At 32.8% G+C, this 21,061-nt stretch overlaps 4 protein-coding genes across 8 annotated transcripts; all 4 read left to right on the top strand.

Annotated features, from left to right (window-relative positions):
• LOC114403349 (serine/threonine protein phosphatase 2A regulatory subunit B''beta-like) lies at positions 1–10,413 on the top strand. Of its 2 annotated transcripts, none has more exons than XM_028366263.1 (13): positions 1–751; positions 2,364–2,609; positions 2,728–2,833; positions 2,966–3,065; positions 4,161–4,266; positions 4,405–4,495; positions 5,914–6,055; positions 7,092–7,239; positions 7,729–7,838; positions 8,661–8,817; positions 8,915–9,040; positions 9,130–9,277; positions 10,027–10,413. In XM_028366263.1, the coding sequence occupies exons 1-12, from the start codon at positions 602–604 to the stop codon at positions 9,268–9,270; spliced, it is 1,623 nt and encodes a 540-aa protein (XP_028222064.1). In that variant the 5' UTR covers positions 1–601; the 3' UTR covers positions 9,271–9,277; positions 10,027–10,413. The 2 variants fall into 2 exon arrangements, with proteins under 2 accessions (XP_028222064.1, XP_028222063.1); XM_028366262.1 differs by having other exon boundaries at positions 9,999–10,408.
• A 2,001-nt stretch (positions 10,414–12,414) lies between these two features.
• LOC114402184 (14 kDa proline-rich protein DC2.15-like) lies at positions 12,415–12,822 on the top strand. Its single transcript, XM_028364687.1, has one exon. The coding sequence runs from the start codon at positions 12,415–12,417 to the stop codon at positions 12,820–12,822; it is 408 nt and encodes a 135-aa protein (XP_028220488.1).
• Positions 12,823–14,828: 2,006 nt separating this feature from the next.
• LOC114402183 (14 kDa proline-rich protein DC2.15-like) lies at positions 14,829–15,239 on the top strand. Its single transcript, XM_028364685.1, has one exon. It carries the CDS (start codon positions 14,829–14,831, stop codon positions 15,237–15,239), a length of 411 nt encoding a protein of 136 aa, XP_028220486.1.
• Positions 15,240–18,132: 2,893 nt separating this feature from the next.
• Positions 18,133–21,061, top strand: LOC114403528 (protein TRIGALACTOSYLDIACYLGLYCEROL 1, chloroplastic-like). 4 transcript variants are annotated; one of them, XM_028366543.1, is made up of 5 exons: positions 18,133–18,284; positions 19,027–19,113; positions 19,219–19,284; positions 19,527–19,622; positions 19,703–21,061. In XM_028366543.1, the coding sequence occupies exons 4-5, from the start codon at positions 19,576–19,578 to the stop codon at positions 20,742–20,744; spliced, it is 1,089 nt and encodes a 362-aa protein (XP_028222344.1). In that variant the 5' UTR covers positions 18,133–18,284; positions 19,027–19,113; positions 19,219–19,284; positions 19,527–19,575; the 3' UTR covers positions 20,745–21,061. The 4 variants fall into 4 exon arrangements, with proteins under 4 accessions (XP_028222344.1, XP_028222343.1, XP_028222347.1 ...); XM_028366542.1 differs by having other exon boundaries at positions 18,182–18,312; XM_028366546.1 differs by having other exon boundaries at positions 18,183–18,312; positions 19,721–21,061.

Below are 21,061 nucleotides of genomic sequence, written 5' to 3'. Positions count from 1 at the left end.
AGCACAGCACAGCCCACGGACACAACAGATAAATACAACTCTCTCTCTATCTCTACTGTTTCATAATTTTACCTCTTTTCTTTCTTTTGATTTCTCATTCATCACTTCACTACCGTTTTGTTTTTTGTTTTCGTTCTTCTCTTCCTCACTCCTTTTTTCAAACCTCGAAACCAAACAAGGGTTTTCTTCTCTTTCCCCCCCTCCTGATTCTCCATTTTCCCTCTATTTCACACTCCAATTTTCTCCTCCTTTTCATATTTTTTTTTCTTCTCTGATTCTCACCAAAACCATTTTTTCGTCTTCTGTATTCAAGTTCCCTGGAATTCTCAATTCTGGGGCGTGTTCGTTTCTACACATGTTTGGATGAAGAGACGCAACAGGACCCTATGTGTTGTTGTTCTCCGGTACCGATGATTGTTTATGGCTGAAAGTTGCTGACTTGGTTACTGGGTTTTGCTGACCCAAGTGGTAGAAGAAGGGTAGGGGGAGGAATCGGAGTGATTGTTGAAAAAGTGGGGTTTAGGGTTTTTGGTGGGGGTTGTGGAATTTGTGATTGAATTAGGGTTGTTGAGTGCATGAGAGGTGGAATTGTGTTGTTGTGATGGATGTGGAGGAAACTGAGAAGTTGGTGTCTTTGGACCCAGATTTGTTGCTGCTTCCGGAGGTGTCTCCTTTTGCACTGAAATCGAGTCCTTACGTTGTTGAGGAGCTATTCACACAGTGGCTTTCGCTTCCAGATACTTGTCGCCTGGTACACACTACATTCGTAGTTCATTTGAACTGAACCACTTATGCTTTTCTATGAATGATTTTGGCTATTCACTTTACTAGTGTGGGCTTGGTGCAGAGAGAGAGAGAGAGATGTGTAAAGTGTTTAACCCCCAAATTGAGAGTGTTTTTCTTGTTTCATGGGGGTTTCAGTTTGCAGAATTGAACTAAAATGTGACTGGAGATATTAATAATCAATAATCTAAAACAACTGTTTAAATAGAAAACTTCTGTAAATAGTAAAATAAGCCTTTGAATAATAATTAAGTGTGTTTCTATCTTGCTGGAGACAGTGAATCCCTTGAGCTTCATGATTGTAATTAAAAGATCATTTGTATTCACTTCTCTTTTGTGGATGCTCTTGTGAATAACTTGTTGCTTGAGCACTCCTTTTCTTTCTTATGAAGTAGCGATGTCGAGTACAATACTAACCTTGAGCTCATTGCCATTTGGCAGAGATTTTTGATTCTATGATGTTGAAAGTTGAAACGGTACTATCCAGTTATGCTTTTATAATTTAAACGCAATAAATGAACCTTTCCATCTCCTGCTCAGTGCCTTGATGGAACTTTAAGATTTCAATGACCCAACCATAAAAAAGGTAGTCTCCAATGTCTTGAATAACAGTTCTGAAGTAGACAAACAACTGTTATCTCGTGGTCATTTTAATCACCATCTGATAGAGGGGTTCTAGTTTAGGAATTATACAGCTCTTATGCTCATGGTAGTTAAAATCGCATGCTGAGTCGTAGAAACATACGATTTTATGCTTCTGCGGTTCCTGGGCGAGTTCATGACATGACCTTAGTACTGAAAATCTGTAGAATTGGCCCACAGATCGTAAACTTGGCAGATTTGTAGAGTTTTTTATCTGCTTGACATGTCAGGTTTTCTACAAACCTAAGCCCGTAAACCCAATGCTCACAAACCCTAACACCAAGAGAACCGAGAAAAACAACTGCTTGTATTCATTTTCAACCTCTCACAACCCTCCTCCAAAACTACTGCCTGATTCTGCTGCGTCCAGAGCTCTTCTCTGTTTTAATCCGATTCTGTTTTGATGGGTCTTCTGTGCTATCTGAAAATCAATGATTAGCCTGGCCTGGCCTGGATTAAGTATTAAGGGGAATTTGTCCTTCATGCTTATTTAATAAAACAAACAATTCTGTTATTTTCCAGTCTTTGATGACTGGGATTAATATTCCTTTTGTTTTCCCTGCTCCTTACTTCCTTTGTTAAATATTCTTATGCATTGTGGTGGAAGTGGTTGAACTCTTGCATGATTCACACAAGGCCTGGATTAAGTATTAATAGGACATTTTATTTTAGATACATTAAATGGTTATCATGAAACTTAAATAACCATAAAAAAGGAATAAACTTCTCATTAATAGTGTAAACTTAATAGCGAGGCTATATAGACTATAGAGTTCCTATGTTTTGCAGTAATAGTACTTGAGATATTCTATTCAGTTTTTGAATTGTCATCTCCAAAACATCACCCTTATTTTTTAAAATTCTTCTTGGTGTATTTTTTTGTATGTTCCTTTCATCCGTATCTGGTTAATTTTTTCATTGATGCATTATGAAAACAGGTTAAGTCATTGCTTGCTGATGCAAAGGCAGGAGCTCGTTTGAGTGCACTTGAGAACTCAACAAATACAAATGCTCTGTCAATCAACTCTCTACCTTCCTTGTTTCCTGCTGGGAGTACACCACCACTTTCACCACGCAGCTCATCTGGTTCCCCACGTACCACAAAACAGAGAAATAGTCCTTCATTAGGATCTCCACTAAAATTAGCCAGTGAACCTGTAAGGGAGAGGGAGGTCATTCCGCAGGTATTTTTTTATTGTCTTAACTGATTCTTTATTTTTTTCTCTATACTTTTTTTTTGGTTAAATGTACAAAGAATTAATTCCTTGTTTTACAGTATTAGCTTTACTTTTATGCTTGCAGTTCTACTTCAAAAATGGCCGTCCACCTCCAAGTGAAATGAAAGAGCATTTCATTTATCAAATTGATAGTAGATTTTATGGTCATTTGGATGGTCTACAATTACATGGTGAACAATTCCCACTGAGAACATTGTATTTATGACTTAATTAGTTCTATATTCTCATTTATGATAGTTTTATATGCAGAAAGTCCAGTTCTTTTTTCAAATTTTGTTGTTAATCTGTATTCTGATTTGCAGAATTTAAGTCTGTTACAAAAGAGCTCTGCAAACTTCCCTCATTTTTCTCCACTGCTCTTTTCAAAAAGATTGATGTCAATTTTACTGGATCCATAACAAGGTACCAAATTTCTTATTGCATCAGATGAAGCATTTTGAAGTTTTAACTCTAAATCTATCATATATATTACTTTTTTTTTTTTACATATTATAGATTTGAGTTTTTGAAAAATAGAGCTGCCAGATGTTTGTAGACAGAATGAGTTTTTGAAAGTTGTTTACTTTCTCGATGAATGAGTTATACTCCTTGAGGGGTTGGGTCTGTATAGGATTAGGAACTTGGGAATGATGGGGTGTCTAAGTCCCACATCTAGTAGTATGGGATGCTTGGTGGAGTATTTAAGTGCTTGGTGTTTTGTACTAGGAGTAGACAGTACTGCAGTAGGCACTTACAGCTTAAGTTGTTTTGTTTGTGACTTATGACTGAGTTATGAGTTTTGTATGACTTTATTTATTGACTTTCTTATGCTTATGATTATAAATTTAGGCTTAATTAAGTATTTTATGTTTGTTATAAAGGTATTTTTCTCTTATTTATGCTATTTTATGCACATGTATGAATTTTATGCTTTGTGTCATGATTCCATGACTTAGGATTCTGTTTTCCCTTCCTGAGTATCTTGAGTTTGACTACCTTGGCTGGAGGAGTGTAAAATGCAGTTGTTAATTTGTTCTTGAGACTGAAGTTTATTGTGCTTCTATGAGTCATTTGATAGTTGCTTGGTCAGTGTTTTTAATTTCTTACCCCTGACTAGTTCATTATGCATAAGTATATTAAAGAGCAAAATTGCTTGCTTACTAGATATCATTTGGGCATAAAGTTGAATGCTTATAAGATCTTTTGATACTTGTTCAAGGTTTTACATTTTTAGTTATTTTTTTGTTTGTTTTGAGATGATTATCATTATTATTTTCAAATTTCAACATGTAGCTGGGATGGATATCACCCTCACTTCTGCACTATGATTTTTACTATGATTCTTATTGTTTGTGTAAAATGTCTTTTATCTTCATGTACCATGTCTGGCTTTCCTAGAGAAATGAAATGTCAACTGATTAGATATCAAAATTTACCATGTAGCTGTTTGAGTACATTTGGTATTGGCATTACTGCCTATTGAACTAATGTCTCTATTTCTTAACATATATATTGTAGGGATCAATTTATAGACTATTGGATTCGGGGCAATATGTTAGCTATGGATTTACCCACACAAATCTATACCATACTGAAGCAACCATATCGAACATACCTTGTACAGGTTTGCTTTGTTTTATAAGCTGCCATACGTCATATACGTGTCCTCCTGTCCTAAGTGTTTTTGCTATTTTTCCTCTCTCAACATGAATTTACAAAGAGCTTTTAAAATAGATATTCAAATTTTCTATTTTGGTTGTAGGATGATTTCAAACCTGTCCTGAGGGAACTATTGTCTACTCATCCTGGATTGGAGTTTTTGCAAACCACGCCTGAATTTCAGGAAAGATATGGTATGGTCATATTAATTAAATAAAGAGTTGTGTATTGAGTGTCTTTATTTCTTAAAATTTGTTTTAGGTAAATCAGTAGATATCCTGGTCACTAGTGTCACCTAATTTTTTTGGAGTGCATTTAATTCTGATAGGCAAGGTTGGAATGTCTGTTATTAGTACGTTGTTTTGGAGCTAATTTATTAGTGAACGTCTGGGAATGCGACTTTCCAATCAAGATATGATTTCCTTTAGTTTTTTCTTTTTTTCCCACTCTTTTTTTTTTTGGAGTGGTCATGATAGAATGCAGGCTGTCTGACATTCTATCTGTAAAATAGCCATGATGGGGTGCATTCTTTATCCTCATTTGGAATTGGAAATCTCAGTAAAAATACCAATACATCATTCCAGAGCACTAAAATTCACATCAAGAACAAAGCAGCATCCTCACATCAAGAAATCAACAACCCAACATCAAATAGCAATTCACTACTAGCCAATCTGAATTTTGTCCAACATCTTGAAAAACAGAACAGAAAATAAACAAATCCTGGACTAAACCTAAAACACCATTTTGTCCTAATGTGTACGATGTTTGTAACTTTTCTGTTTTAAATCAGGCCATTATCCACCTTGTACCGTTGAAGGAGAGGGAATTTGGCCTCTTTAAAGAGATTGCCATTTTTTTTTTTTTTTTCGCTGCAGCTGATGGTGGCTTGGGTTCCTTGGAGAAACCAGCTTTAGCTAACATCTGGAAAGGGAGTGCACGGAAAAGATGGATAGAAAATGAACTAGAGTAGTATATTGTATTACTGATTAATTTGAAAGATTAGGCTCCCCTTGTCTGCATATATATTCAAACATAAACTATGGGTGCAGGATTATATCAGTATAAGTCTGGCCTGTGGCTCACTAATATGACATAAAACTCATCTTATTTTTAACACATTAATAATGCAGTTCAATGATACTTTATGTATAAACAAAAAAAATTATTTACAGATATATGATGTCTCTTTTAGGTCTGATTTTTTTTTTTAAATTTTGGTTACTATGTCCACTACTTAAGTCATTATGAGGGTATGATATTTATATAAAGTTATAATGTGCCATCATCTGTTGGTCTCCTTGCTTTGAAACTTGACTGTACCCTGGGAAATTAGTCTCTCACCTGCCTAGTGGGAGCATATGGGATTAGGGTTTATATTTGGGATTTCAACTTTAGAGTCTTTTAGTCTGAGTTGGTTGTCGTTGTAATATAATTAGCACAATTGAGTTTCCATATTAGACATGTAATGTCTCTGGAGTTTTTGTCTTACTGAGGTTCAACTTAAGAATTTATATTTTATAACATATTCTTGTATTTATCCCTTTTCTACATTTGTTATAAAAAAGTTATCAGCTTATTTCTCACTGCTAAGTGTTTTGTTCTTAAACAGCTGAGACTGTCATACACAGAATATTTTACTACATGAATAGATCAGGAAATGGCCGACTTACACTGAGGGAATTGAAACGTGGGAACCTAATTGATGCAATACTACATGTAGATGAGGAAGAGGATATTAACAAAGTACTGAGGTAAAGGCTTTTTAGCTGAAAAGCACTAGATTTTCTATCGAAAGCATGCCCTTTTTGTCCTGGAAATTTCCTTCTGTAGTTTGTTTGCATGAACTCCTATACAGTATAGAATAATGCCCTTGCCTTGAGAAAGTGATGATCTTGCTCCGTGCCATTATTGAATTCAATGAATTGTTGTTTTCCTACCCTTGTATTGTGAAAGGCTAGCTAAAAACTTGAACAAATTAAATTTAAGGGTCTGTTTACTTTTAAGAAAATGTTTTCTGTTTTCATTTCTTCTTTTTACTTTCAATTAGATAAAAAGAGAAGTTTGGAAGAGTTAGAGAGAGAAAATATAGAAACATTTCGGGTTGAAGAACAAGCTTATGCCTCAAATCTCAATTTATACCAACTGCTGGAGGAATAACACGTGAATATTTGGTCATCCTAATAGAACCAATTGTGTTTGGCTTATGCTTCTATATATATGAACTGCTGGCTGAATAATACAGGAATGTTTAATCATCCTAATTAGCAATCGATCTCTCCAAGAATCCATCACCCAAATTATGTTCCTTAATTATAGGGTTCAAAGCATTCTTAAAACCTCGTTGACAAGCAAAACACCATAGAGAAATCAAGAACCTAGCTTGATAGAATTCAAGGTCAGAAAAGAAAGCTGGGAGAAAATGGGGATTCCCCGAGTTCTGAATCTGATTGTTATTGTTTTTCTCTGTCAGCTAGATCTGAATATATATATATATATATATATATATATATATATATATAACACAGAAATCTAACCATCTAACTGAGCTGACTCAATAGCTATTATTTGAACTGGATAACAGAACAGTAACTACTCTAACCCAGCTCTAATATGTGGGCCAACCTTTATTCTTCTTGTTGTGCTTGGTTGACGTTCAGTCTTGAGTATTTTGATCCCAAAGTTGTTGCAAATTCATGATTGACTTTCATTTTCAATTTAGTTCTCTCTGTAGAATTGAAATTTTCTTGTCTTTTTATTTGCTTCATTAATTATCTTACGGAATTTCAGGTACTTCTCATATGAGCATTTTTATGTCATTTACTGCAAATTTTGGGAGCTCGACACAGATCATGACTTTTTCATTGATAGAGAGAACCTTATTAAATATGGGAACCATTCTCTTACCTATCGGATTGTTGATAGAATTTTTTCCCAGGTCTGTTGGTATTTTACATCTTTGACAATGTGCCTTGTTCAGCCCTGCTCTACTGTGTATGGCTATAGCAAGCCTCATACTGAAAATTGTTAGTGTTAGTGTGTTTGAAACAACATTATGAATTGATTTGATTTATAAATAAATTTCTTTATTTGGAAAGTCATAAATCGATTAGATTTTTAAAATCCTTTTTTTTATTTAAGTTATGTGTATTTAAAAATCCACTGAAATTTGGTTGGTTTTGATTTTAGCTTTAATTATTTAAATTGATAATTTTGCCCTTACTAGTTTAGTCCCACTCTGTATATTCTAGGGTAATAAAGTAAATTACTTAAACGGAATGAGTTCTATTCATTTTTAAAGTATCCCAAATGTGGAATTTGTTTTGCAAATCAATCATTTCAAATCCCCCCCCCCCCCTCCCCGAATAATGACTTCAAAACAGTTCCGTATTGACGTACTTTCTTATGTATGCTTAAACTGTGCCAGGTTCCAAGGAAATTTACCAGTAAAATTGAAGGGAAGATGAACTATGAAGATTTTGTTTATTTTATACTTGCCGAGGAAGATAAGTCATCCGAACCTAGTCTCGAATACTGGTATACTTCCAATCCTTCTTAAATACTGAAAATCCTTTTAGCAGCAATAGAAAATAATATGTCTTGACTGATATATGACAGCTTGGATCACAAAAAAATGCTAATTATTTTCTATTATTCAAATACACTTATTCTATGTCAATTGGCTGTCAATGAAAGCATCAACTGATAGAAACTCTTTTGAGTAAAACATAAACTCTATCTCTGCACGGAAGTAATGAGGAAGAAACAAGAGCTTAACAAGATCTCTCAAGCCTGAGAATATCTCCTTGACTCCCAAAACCATTAATTTCATACGCATGACCCTATACTCTCTCCTCTCTACATATATCGGACCACTCCTCGCTCTCTAACTAATTTCCCTCTATTATTTCCGGTTTGGAAATATGGGCTCAGTTTCTCGGGCCTTCAGTTGTAGACCTGTAATGGTTTCTTTGTTGAAGCCTGCTGGTGGTTCCTAACAGATTTTCATTCCCTGATTTATTAGCCGCACACATAGTTTCATAAGTCCTAATAAATTTCAACTAATAGTAGATTATGTTGCCAGCATTTCTTGATGCATAATAAGCACGTCATCATTTGTAGCAATTTACACATTTGGTGATGTTCTTTAATTTAATCAACATCTCATTTGAGCAAGTTGTCCATGCCTAATTTAACTTAGAGTTTTGTTCTAAGATTATTGGAACTTACTGCTTAGTCAAAGTTTTTGGAGGGTTCAATATATTTATAGATTGTAAATTCAGTATTTTGGTAGCAAATTCAGAATTTGATTTGCTGCATTTAATAGAAACTCAACATTTTCAAAAAAAAATCTTGTAGGTTCAAATGCATTGATTTGGATGGAAATGGAGTGCTGACACCTAATGAAATGCAGTTCTTTTATGAGGAGCAGTTGCATCGGATGGAGTGCATGGCCCAAGAGCCTGTGCTGTTTGAAGATATATTGTGTCAGATTGTGGATATGATTGGACCAGAGGTTTTTCTTTGTTCTTGTTCTTGCGTCTTGATTCTTTTACTTGTTTTTGTTTCATTCCTCTGCAGTATAGCAAGTGGTAACTGTCCTACGTTTGCAGAATGAGGGATATATCACATTACGAGATGTTAAAGGCAGTAAACTTTCTGGAAATGTTTTCAATATTCTTTTCAATCTCAACAAGTTTATTACTTTCGAGACTCGTGATCCATTTCTCATACGTCAGGTAAAAATAAGATTAAGATCCTATATCACTAACAATTAAGGCTTAGTAATGTTAGTAAATTCTGATTACAACAAGGGTATTTTGTTTAGGAACGTGAGGATCCAAATTTGACAGAGTGGGATCGTTTTGCACATAGAGAGTATATTAGGCTTTCCATGGAAGAAGATGGTGAAGATATGTCAAATGCCAGTGGAGATGTCTGGGAAGAATCACTTGAGGCCCCTTTCTGAGGTTAAGGTAGGTTCAGTACATCTATATATTCATTTAATCAATTTGGTTTAGTTTACACAAGAAGCTGGATGTTGATGTCTCTTATAATTACATTTTAGACGATTTTTCTCAAATATTCATCTTTTGTTTCGAGGTTTTTGGTATAAATTTCTATGTAGTAATCCAGCACCTTACCTGAGTTCATTCTCTATAGTCTATACATTGAAACAGACTCACTTTCTTGTAAAATCTTGGGCTAATTGTGAAACACTATTATAATTATAAAAATTTTCCTGTCAACATTTTTGTTATGAATATAAAATTCATGAATCTGTGACTAAGGTAATACTAATACCCTCAACTTGCGAAGGTATGACTGCATACCTCTCTTTAAGATTTTGAAGAAAGTAGACCTTTGAAATAATATTTGGTGCTTGACTTGGTCGCAAGTGTTCAACCCTTATGACCTTCATTTTTCATGGTTAAATTAAATTTCTTTGTGAGATAAAAAGTGGTTCTTGGAATTGTTACACTGTAAAGCCTTATGGCCTCTTAAATGAGAAGATATATGTTGGAAAATATAGAACCATTCTTGGACTTCTACCTAAGTTTTTAAGCAAAGTTGGTTCTCGACAGTTTGTTTAGGAAGCTTGCTTTGGATTGTATTATAAATTATAAATCTTAATTTATATAACATAGCAAAACTTGGCATATCATAACAGTGGGTATCTCATGCATTTGGTTTTAGGCCTAAATGGATATCATCATAACTGCAGATGAATCAAAGGCTATGGATTCCAGCCACTGAATATGCAAGCAGTATAATATTTGAAGAGGCTATGTTGCCGTTAAGTGTCTACTAATAGTGTGCTCTAGAGAGGTTCCCCTCGAATATGTTTAGTATACTAAGAATAGCTAGTGCCTTGGACAGGGTACGAGCAGGTGCAGATTTATTTGTTATTGTTCATATACACATTTCTTAGAATTGTCCGTATCAAATTAAATTTCTGTAAAAAAAATTGTGGAGTTTTTCTTCTTCTTTGTTTCATGTTTGTTATTTTTTTTTCCTTACAAATTTTATCATGGTCAATTGTATTAAACTTTCAACGTTTTTCTTTGTTATACAGAGAAGAGAAATTGTCATATCATATCCTTTACGTGAAGATCCGTAGTGTCTTTTTTTTTTTTTAAATAGAGAAATTTATCATTTTAGTTAGAGTTTAATGTCTATGTATTTGATAGTGTAAAATAATTTTACACGATCATTTAATAATAAATCAATATTTAAATTATTTTAAGATAATTATTTTAAAAGTTAATCAATTTATCATATATGATGGACTGTGATTAGATAATTGTGTAAAAAAATTTACTTTCATTACGGACTACCTTTTCTCTTTTAGTTAAAGAAAGATTTATTTACTCAATTTGATCCTTTAACAAACAGATTATGACATTATTTACTCAGTACATATGATTGTTAGGTAACTTGTGTATTGCTATGATAAATTGTGTTTCATTATGTCTGGATCTTGCTCGGAAAAGGTTGATAATTTAGATTGGATTCAATTGTTAGGATTCGTGTTAAATTGTTATCTGCAATGACAATACAGTTGTAACCAAATGCTTTTATGGATAATCCAAGTTAGCTCGGCCTAGTCCTTTTAGGGTAAGAACTGTTTTTATGAATTTAATGGTACTAAAATCATTCCCACGAATCACTCTTGATTATTGATTAGTAATTTCTAACGTGTCTCCGAACAATACTGTCAAATAGCAATAAGCAAATACAAAATAGACAAAAATAACATTCAAAAGTAATTAATATAATGCTTGAAACTAGATTTTAAAATAAATATTTATGTTTAAAGTTTTTTCATTATTTTTCATATAAAATAAATTAATTTAAATAGGCGTGTGAACATGTCTTTTTTCAGGTACTTGGGGTTCTATTTTTTTTTACTATATTATTAAAAATAATGAAAGACACAAGTGATAATAACTTGTATTTTTCAATCAAATGATTTAGAATTTGAATTTTTATTGATTTTTAAATATGAAATAGATCGAATTAAAAGAAGAATATTCATCACATATGACATTAAAACATTTAAAATGTTTTAAACGTAAGTAAATAATGAGGTACATATATTGTTGTCTTAAAATGATAAGCACACTTAAAAAAAAAAGATAATGGACACATTGGCACTTGGTTTGGCAAGTAAATAATGGTCTAATGATAGTAATGTCAATCCTCTGGCTTTATTTATGAAGTCCTTTATTTTTTTGCTTTTGCTAAAATTGTTGTCTTTGCTCTTAGGTACTCGAAATCTTAGGAAATTGAGTTTGTGATGAGTTGTATTTTTTTTCGGTTAGAGAGAAAATTTTAGATTATATATATATATATATATATAATTAGATTAAATAGTATAAATTTAAAACCTTAAAAATGATTTTTAAAAAGTTAAACATAGTTAGAGAGAAAATTTTAGGTTGCATATATATAAATTTTTTATATTACATTCATAAAAAATAATATAAAATTCATAGAATAAGATGTTTTTTAGAACAATGAGGTCGAGTCGAATTGCCCCCCAATCAGTTCCAAAACATGCAAACTTACCATATGACCTAATTTTGGATTGTGTTTAACATTTTCTACCTTGTATTACTGGCTAAATTGATTCAATCATATTTTTTTATTTTTTGTATTCGGGTCAAATTTATCAGATTGATCCACAACGTGATCATCATACACGTACTGTTTGCCTTTAGTGGGAGTAAATCATAATCCCCGTCCAACTTTTATACATGCTAACAAACAAAAAAATAACTTAGTGGTAGCCAATGTTAGTGGAAGGACCTAGACTTATACAAACAAAACATATCTTATGACAAGGCACAATGTGACCCACTATTCCACGTGCAAATGTTATAAATAGCCTTTGAGTAATTCTCTAGATTAATTTCGTCAATCAAACTCACCATGGAATAAGGAAATTAAGAAATATAGAGTCTCACGATCTGGGTTAAGACACAATCTATTTTTAGACTCATTAGCACTAGAAAAGTCACTTTTCTACATCCTTCATAAACACTCTCTTTTAGTACTTAACTAATATCACTTCTATTTAATTGCTAGTGAGAGTGATCAATATATTGAGATGGCTTCGAATATGTGTGTTTTTGTGGCACTTAATGTTGTTGTGTTCTTTGCAGTTGTATCTGGATGTGATAAGTGCTCAGCCGTGACAAACACGAGTGTCGATACTACTGTAGTTATTACTGCTACAACTACTCTCTCGTCCGATGTGGGGTGTCCTCGTAACGTGCTCAAACTAGGTGTGTGCTCAAGTATTCTAAATGGGTGGATGAATTTTACGACAGGTCTACCCCCAGAGACACAATGTTGCTCCGCAATCGCAGACCTTTATGGCTTAGAAGTTGCAGTGTGCCTTTGCACTGCCCTGAAAGCAAACATTATGGGTATCAACCTCGATATTCCCATTTCCTTTACCAAGCTTATCAACACTTGCGATAAGAAAGTTCCAAATGGTTTCATATGTGGCTGATTCGCAACACTGCGTCATCCTTGTTACTTTCACTTCCATCATTTGTTGTTATTGCTTCTAGCTAATGTTGTTTTGATCCGTACCTTTTTTTTTTCCTAATTCGATGAATGATGTGATTCATGCATGTACGTGCATTGATGATTAATTTAATTCTCATTTTTCCTTATCTTATTATTTATTTTTGTTATTTGTAAGGAGGTTAATTAAGGTAGTTATTTGCAAAATTAACTCATAAGTTAATTAAAACATTTAAGCACTTCTTGTTATATCATGATTGGCCATTGGAGAAGTACTCTAGTCTACTATGTTTACTTTCTCATAAGAAACAAGTACATATCACTTCTTCCCTTCCGATTTTAATGACTACAATCTAACAAAGTACGGATTAAACTGGGATTTAAGAGATCCTACACAATTAATTAAAGTGGATCAGAGACATAATTAAATGGATATTAGTTGCAGACCCACAAGTCATTCCAAGTCCATCACCTAAGCCATCTTCGCGCATCTCACACCACATGAGTTTTTTTCTGTTTACCTTTCGTTTTTACTTAGTGGTGTATGTTATGGTGCTTGCTATTGCAGTATTTCTATTTTTTTCTTATAATAATAATAATAATAATAATGAAGCTTTAGTGTTGAGTACTTTAGATGAACTTTCAATTCAGTAACTATAAAAGATATAAAGTTTTAGAGATAATCACTTTTGGATGCATGATTATTGTGAAAATCACAAAAAAGGGTTTAACGGTAATCAAGTCGGATGTACATCTAATTTGATTATCACAAAAGCATTTTAAAATCTAAAAGAAGAAAAAACACATAAAAATATATAATAAGAAGCTTTTGCAATAGTAATTTTGGGTGCACTTCTAATTTGGTTCTTGTGAAAGTTATTTAAAAGTAAATGATAATCACTTTTTTTTATTATGCTAGTATTTATTGATTTTGTCGATGACTAATTTTTGTCAAGAAACCTAATTATAGTGGGGCTCTCCTCTCCTAACTATGTTTTTTCATTCATAAAATTTAAATCTAAGATCTTATTTAAGAAAATTGAGTTTAATACCACTTAAACCAACCACTTGTTGGTTAATGATAATCACTTTGGATGCACTCTTGATTTGATTGTCATCAAAACTCTTAAAATAAATTAGAAGGATTAAAATGATAAAAAAATATCAATACGCAAATACTTTCTAAAAAAATTATGTTTGATTATTTTCTATTGCACCCGGAAATATATACGAGTAAGAGTTATTTCTGTCAAGTTCAAAAGACAAAAAAAAATATTTTGTAAAGATAACAAATAAATAACAATGCTCTTTTTCATAATAGTAAATTTCTCTTCAATAATAAAAACTCTCATGTTAAAAAATACTACTAATAATAAATAAAATATTCAAATAATATTCTCATTTCATTTCGAGGGGTAAAAATAATTTTAAAGTTATTAATTTTTATTTTAATTAAAAATAATCATTTTAGAACGAACATAATAAGATGCCAACACATTTTTTTATGCATAACTAACTCATGAACCCGACATTTGATCTCGGGACCATCCTTATTTTAAACGGTTTAATTTTTCATAATATTCCAAACCATGGTGACATCTTTATATTAGCAAGCACATGCAACCATGTAAGAACTAAGGGGAGTTGAACTTTTCACCCAATGCAAACAAATACCTTATGACAAGGCACAATGTTAGCTCTCACTAGTTAATTTCTCATCATTTGCATTGAGATCTACTATTCCACGTGCAAATGCTATAAATAGACTTTGAGTAATTCTCTTGATTAATTCCATCAATCATACTCACCATGGATTCAGAAAAAATAGACCAAGTCTCAAGATCTGTGTGCCAAGATCCATTTTAATTTTAGGTTCATTAACACTATATAAGTAATCTTTTTACATTCTTCACAAACACACTCTTCTAGTACTTAACTAGTATTGCATGCTTTTATTTAACTGCTAGTGAGGGTGATCAATATATTGAGATGGCTCCCAAAATGTGTGTTATTGTGGCACTTAATGTTGTTATGTTCTTTGCACTTGTCTCTGGATGTGACAAGTGTCCACCCGTAACAAACACGAGTATTACTACTACTTCTATTACAGTTACTTCTACTCCTTCGTTGAATGCAACAACGGGATGTCCTCGTGACGTTCTCAAACTAGGTGTGTGCTCAGGTATTCTTAATGGATGGATGAACTTTTCGATGGGTTTACCTTTAAAGACACATTGTTGCTCTGCGATCGAAGGCCTTTATGACTTTGAAGTTGCATTGTGTGTTTGCACTGCCCTGAAAGCAAACATTATGGGCATCAACCTTGATATTCCCATTTCCTTTACCAAGCTTATCAACACTTGCGACAAGAAAGTTCCAAATGGTTTCATATGTGACTGATTCGCAACCCTACATCATCCTAGCTACTTTCGCTTCCATAGTTTGTTGTTATTGCTTCTAGCTAATGTTGTTTTGATCTGAACCTTTTTTCTTTCTTTCTAATTCAATGAATAATGTGATTCATGCATGTAAGTGCATTGATGATTAATTTAATTCTCATTTTCACTTATCTTATTGTTTATTTTTGTTATTTGTAAGGATATTAATTAAGGGAGTTATTTGCAAAATTAACTCATAAGTTAATTAAAACTAGAAATTACAAGTTGAAAATTAAATATTAAGTTAGCTGACTAGAATTGATGAAAATATTTAATGAAATTAGTTAAAAATTTAATTAACTTATTTACTATATTATATAAAATAAGATTTCATCACTTGCCTGATTAACAACATGTGTCGTCCTAGCTAATCGATAAGGAAATCCCAAGTGATTTGATATGTGTCTGATTTGCAACATGTGTCATCTTAAATATCTTTTTTTAGTTCAATGAATAATGTGATTCATGCTTGTATGTGCATGATGACTAAATTAATTTTCATTTTTCCTTATATCTTATAATTTATTTTTAATGAAATTTATGCAATAATTATTATTATTATTATTTTAAATGAGAAACGAATCAAATACTTAACTCTTGTAATCGCTCGCCACAATATATACAGAGGGAAAGAAATTCTAAATATTACTAGACAAAATTCAACAAATCCTTCTATGTATCAATGATCCACTATGTTTTCCGTCATACATCAGGCTTACTTTTCAAATTTTAACTTATGTTATTCAATAAAACAGTGTCTATCTCGTGCGTAATTGTTCGTGCAAGAAGAATTTAACTAATCAGCAAAGCTGATATATAATATAAAATATGTTGTCTTAATCAAGCTAAAATTTCAATCTGGAAAGGTTACGTAATGTAGCTAGCTGCAATATCCTTCAAGTCACGATTGCCTGTTTACTATGCATGTTTCGGCTGTATTTTCACAAACGGCTATGGTGGTTATATGGACTGCACCAATTCTCAAGCATTGTAGATGAACCCCATAAGTTTAATTTACAAAATAAAGTTATATTTTTTAAGATTCATAGCTAACTGTAAGAGCTCGTGAATAAAGAGACTGGTTCATGGGTCCAAATAGTAATTTGGAAAAAATATTTATTAAAAAATAAAAAATGAATAAAATTAAAAAAAGAAAAAATGATTTTATTTTTAAAACTAAAATATGTCAATATTTTAAATATAACGTTAACAACAACATAAATTAAAGATAAAAATCATTTTATTAAGCAAAAAATATCATATATAACCAAAAATGGTATAAGAGATACCCATTAAATATTATAGATCAAATGTTTCATAAACCCAATAAATTAACAAAATTTTAACATAACAAATTAATAATATTTTTACATTGGATAACAGATAATTCATGAGTTTGTAGATAAAGTCCGCTGCCATGTCCATTAATGGAGTATGTTCGAAAAACTTGTTACCCGCAATATTCGTCAGCTTAATAGGTTGATCGACGAATTTGAATCCGTATACCTACCGTCCTTTCACAGCAAAACACAAATTAGTACAATATTGGAACAATGAGGATATGCTGAGTGTTAACCATTCCTGTGTGCATATATAATTATCATTTACCCTTCACATGACCATCCCTATCATAAGAGCTTTCCTTCTTCTTCTTTTTCTTTTTTTATGGTCATCCAAACCAATTTATGGGATTAAATGAGATTTTTTTTACACATTTTGGTTAAGAATTTTATACGTACAATCAAAAATTGAGAAAAGTTGGAGGACTAAAAATATCATCTCCCACAAGTTTCGTGTATTTAAATATGCACAATCAAATTTTCATATGTAGAGAAATCCTATAGGAGAAGACAAGAGGATACATCATCATTTTAGTTCTAATTTTAGTGTTTGTGTCTCCCTCTGTTTCCTTCTCGAATTAATAAAAAATAAAATTCGCCTTCACATAGTTCTAATTTTAGTTTATTGGGTAATTTTTTTATTATTGTTAATTTATTAATTTCATGCGGAAATTAAAGCCGAATTCATTTCTCAATCGCGGATCCATACTCAGACTGGTTGTTCAATGTTAGGATTTAGCATGTGAATCCTTGTATTTTTCTGTGAATGAGTTAGCTGGCTATTATTATTAGAACAAATTATATTGATTCCCTTTGCCACTGGTTACACTCACATCCCTTTCCTTATAATATATTTCTTTTTTGTCTCCCCAAAATCATCACTAAGATGTTAAATTTTAAATAAGATGTCAAAAATACCCTTGCTACTAATGTTAATTTTTTTTGTCAAAAATAGAAAAATTAATTTTTTCTAATATTTTTTTTTCTTTCTATCAAACACACCAAAAGTAGGGTTTCTAAGAGTGACTGAGGGTTAGGAAATCACAGGGTAATAGATGTCAAAAGGTTAGGGAAGTTTAGTGTGAGATGAAAATAAGAAGGAAGTGTGAGTGTAATAAGTTTTAAACACATAAATTATTATGGTTTGCTCTTTTTATTATTATGTGAAAAAAAATAACTTGATTTCTTTCTATTATATCTAAAATAACAACAATTTTACTCGATTTGTTCAAAAGCAGACTGCTAATTAATTTTTTACATAATATATATTGCAAAAAAAAGATGTGTAAAGCTGAAAGGAAAAAAAATGACAAAATTTTGAAATAATTTAGGAATAACGTGTTTGAAGGGAAAACTACTGTTGAGAAAATAGCATAGGCTATTACACTATATAAATTATTGAAAAACATTTTTTTCAAGAAAAAAACTTTGTTTTTATCATGATGGTTATCTTTAAACAGATTTTTTTTTTTCCTTCGAAATCTGTTGAATAATCCCCAATAATCTGACCCGACCCGATCCATGTCTCCCAACCAAACCGAAACCCATAGCTGAACAGTCTAAACTGTGCGTTTTGTTGGTTGGGGGCGTTAGTGGTTTCTCATTTTTTATCTCAAACACTTCCGTCAGTGGTGTCCGCATTTCCTTCCCGACGATAACCTTTTCGGGTGATTGTTCTTCTTAGCTCACGCACGCGTAATCCTTTCTCTCATTTTGATTCTTAACCTGAAGCTATTCACAACTTAATGTTTAGTTAGTTAATGGTTTGTGTAGTTCATTCCCTTTGTTGGTTCCAATTTGCAATCATATTCTAGTTTGTATCGATGATTGAATCTTCCTATATCACGTTGAGTCGTAGTTGATAACTTTTGTTGGCCGGGTTTTGGCAGCTCTTGTGATTTATCTAACTTGCGTATTTGCCTACTACCTGTTTGATAAAATGCCTGAGCTAATGTCATTGTACAAATCTTTTAGAGTAAATTACCCAGACATTTATAAATCTTCTCGAATCAATAGAATTCACCTTCATATAGTTCTGATTTTAGTTAATTGGATGTTTTTTTGTTGTTAATTTATTAATTTCATGCGGAAAAGCCAAGTTCATTTCTAAATTGCGGATCCATACTCAGAGTGGTTAATCAATGTTAGGGTTTAGCTTGTGAATCCTTGTAATTTTATGTGGATGAGTCAGATAGTTATTATGATGTGAAAAAAGTGAACTTGATTCCTTTCTATTACTCTAAAAAACAACAATTTTACTCTGAATTGTTCAAAAGTAGACTGCTAATCAAGTACAAGTGCTAAGAGTTTGTATTAGCTCGTCTAGATCATAAGTGGTGTTGCTCAGTGACGCAATCATTGGTTATTTTTAGTTTGCTAGTGCATTTATGAAAATAATTTTGGTTGCAGCTCTAACTCTTGGAATCAGACTTGGCAATGTTGGGTGGAAATAAAAGTTGAGAACTCAACACAACAATTACGAGAACCAAAATTGAGGTGAATTACATTGTTGAACTCATTTATTTGCAGCTTATTATTTATTTATTTATTTTCAATTTTGTTTGTGTTATATTACTTAAAATAGCATCACATCTGTTGCAGCTGGGCAGGAAAGGTTCAGGACTCTAACCAGTTTTTACTATAGGGGAGCACAAGGAATCATTCTAGGTAAGCGAATTTGATTTATGTACATAAGAATGTAAGATTATTTGACTCTTCTACATCAGAGTCTTCTCTAGAATTTCTTTATAGAGAAATTTCTTTATGTACATTGCATATATTTAGTTAATTTTCACAAAAAACGGAAGCTTCCTTTGTGAAAAGTGAAAACTATTTAGTGCCAACTATGAGTATGAATAATACCTTGTTTGATAATGTTATGCTTCGTTCAATATATTACTCTCTTATAGATTGGATGACCCCAAATTGAAATAGAGTCTGTTAGTCAAGGATCTCACCATGCAAACGACATCGTATAGTCATCCTCTATTCTGTTTCTCTTGCAGGTTTATGCTTACCCTTTCCCCCTCGTTTTTATAATATTATGTCTGTTTTCTTAAATTTATGTTTATTGAATGTGAAATAGAACAAAATTGTATTGCAGAAACATCAGTACAAATGGGAAGAGTAAGGGTTCTGTGAAATTCCGTGCACCATATCCCTCTCAACTGGGTCGGAAATGTGGATTCAATGGGAGACCTCGTGTTTATATTTCTCCCAGCCCCATAAAACCAAACAGGTTGTATGTGCTTCATAACACAGGTGACAACCATCCATCTGCTTTTTCAGTAGATGATGAAATGAACACAAACCATGCTCCAAATGGCATGTCACCGACATTTCTCAGCAACTGGTCACCTCCAAGGTACTTGTGGAGGGGGTTATCAGTTTTAATCCTGGCAGGGCAGGTGGTTGTCAAGACTCTAAAGGGAAAGATTCATTGGAGGAACACTCTTCAGCAACTGGAGAGAGTTGGTCCTAAATCAGTTGGAGTGTGTCTTTTAACTTCGGCTTTTGTGGGCATGGCCTTCACCATTCAATTTGTAAGAGAGTTCACCAGGTTGGGATTAAATAGATCAGTAGGTGGGGTTTTAGCTCTGGCTTTCTCAAGGGAGCTAAGTCCTGTGGTCACAGCAATTGTGGTTGCAGGGCGCATTGGAAGTGCTTTTGCAGCTGAGTTAGGAACTATGCAGGTTTCTGAGCAAACTGATACATTAAGAGTTCTTGGTTCAGACCCTGTTGATTATCTGGTGACGCCAAGAGTGTTAGCCACTTGTATTGCTTTGCCCCTTTTGACCCTGTTGTGTTTTACATTAGGGATGGCATCTAGTGCCCTTCTTGCTGATGGTGTTTATGGGTTGAGCATCAACATTATCATGGATTCCGCTCAGCGAGCTCTCAGATCATGGGATATTATTAGTGCAATGATCAAGTCACAGGTTTTTGGTGCTATCATATCTATTGTGAGTTGTGCGTGGGGAGTTACAACTTTAGGAGGTGCTAAAGGTGTTGGGGAATCAACAACCTCAGCTGTTGTTATTTCTCTTGTGGGCATCTTCATTGCTGATTTTGCTCTTTCTTATGTTTTCTTCCAAGGGGCAGGAGATCAGCTAAAGAATTGTGTTTAAGCAACTAATGTTGTCTCAGGTGCAATTTTGCTCATACATACAAAGTAAATGGTATGACTTTTCTATAAGAGCTGTGATAAAATCTTTAGAATTTGGATCAGGTGCATTAGTCTTGTTCTTTTCTAAGTTATGGATTGCTAGTCTTATTTGTACATATTTTTGTATGATTGGGTGTCCTTCAAACATGGTAAGGGCGTTTATTTTTCTTCAAATGTGCATTATTCTCTAATAATTCTTGTAAGCTACAATGAACTGATATTTTGTTTTGTTAAAGAGGCTATAATGTTATTATCCAGCTGATGGTCAATTTGTAACGA

This window comes from Glycine soja, chromosome 20 (genome assembly GCF_004193775.1).
Source record: "Glycine soja cultivar W05 chromosome 20, ASM419377v2, whole genome shotgun sequence".
Classification (NCBI taxonomy): Eukaryota; Viridiplantae; Streptophyta; class Magnoliopsida; order Fabales; family Fabaceae; genus Glycine; species Glycine soja.
Note: the sequence above shows the minus strand (reverse complement) of the source record. Positions and strands in the feature narration are given on the sequence as shown.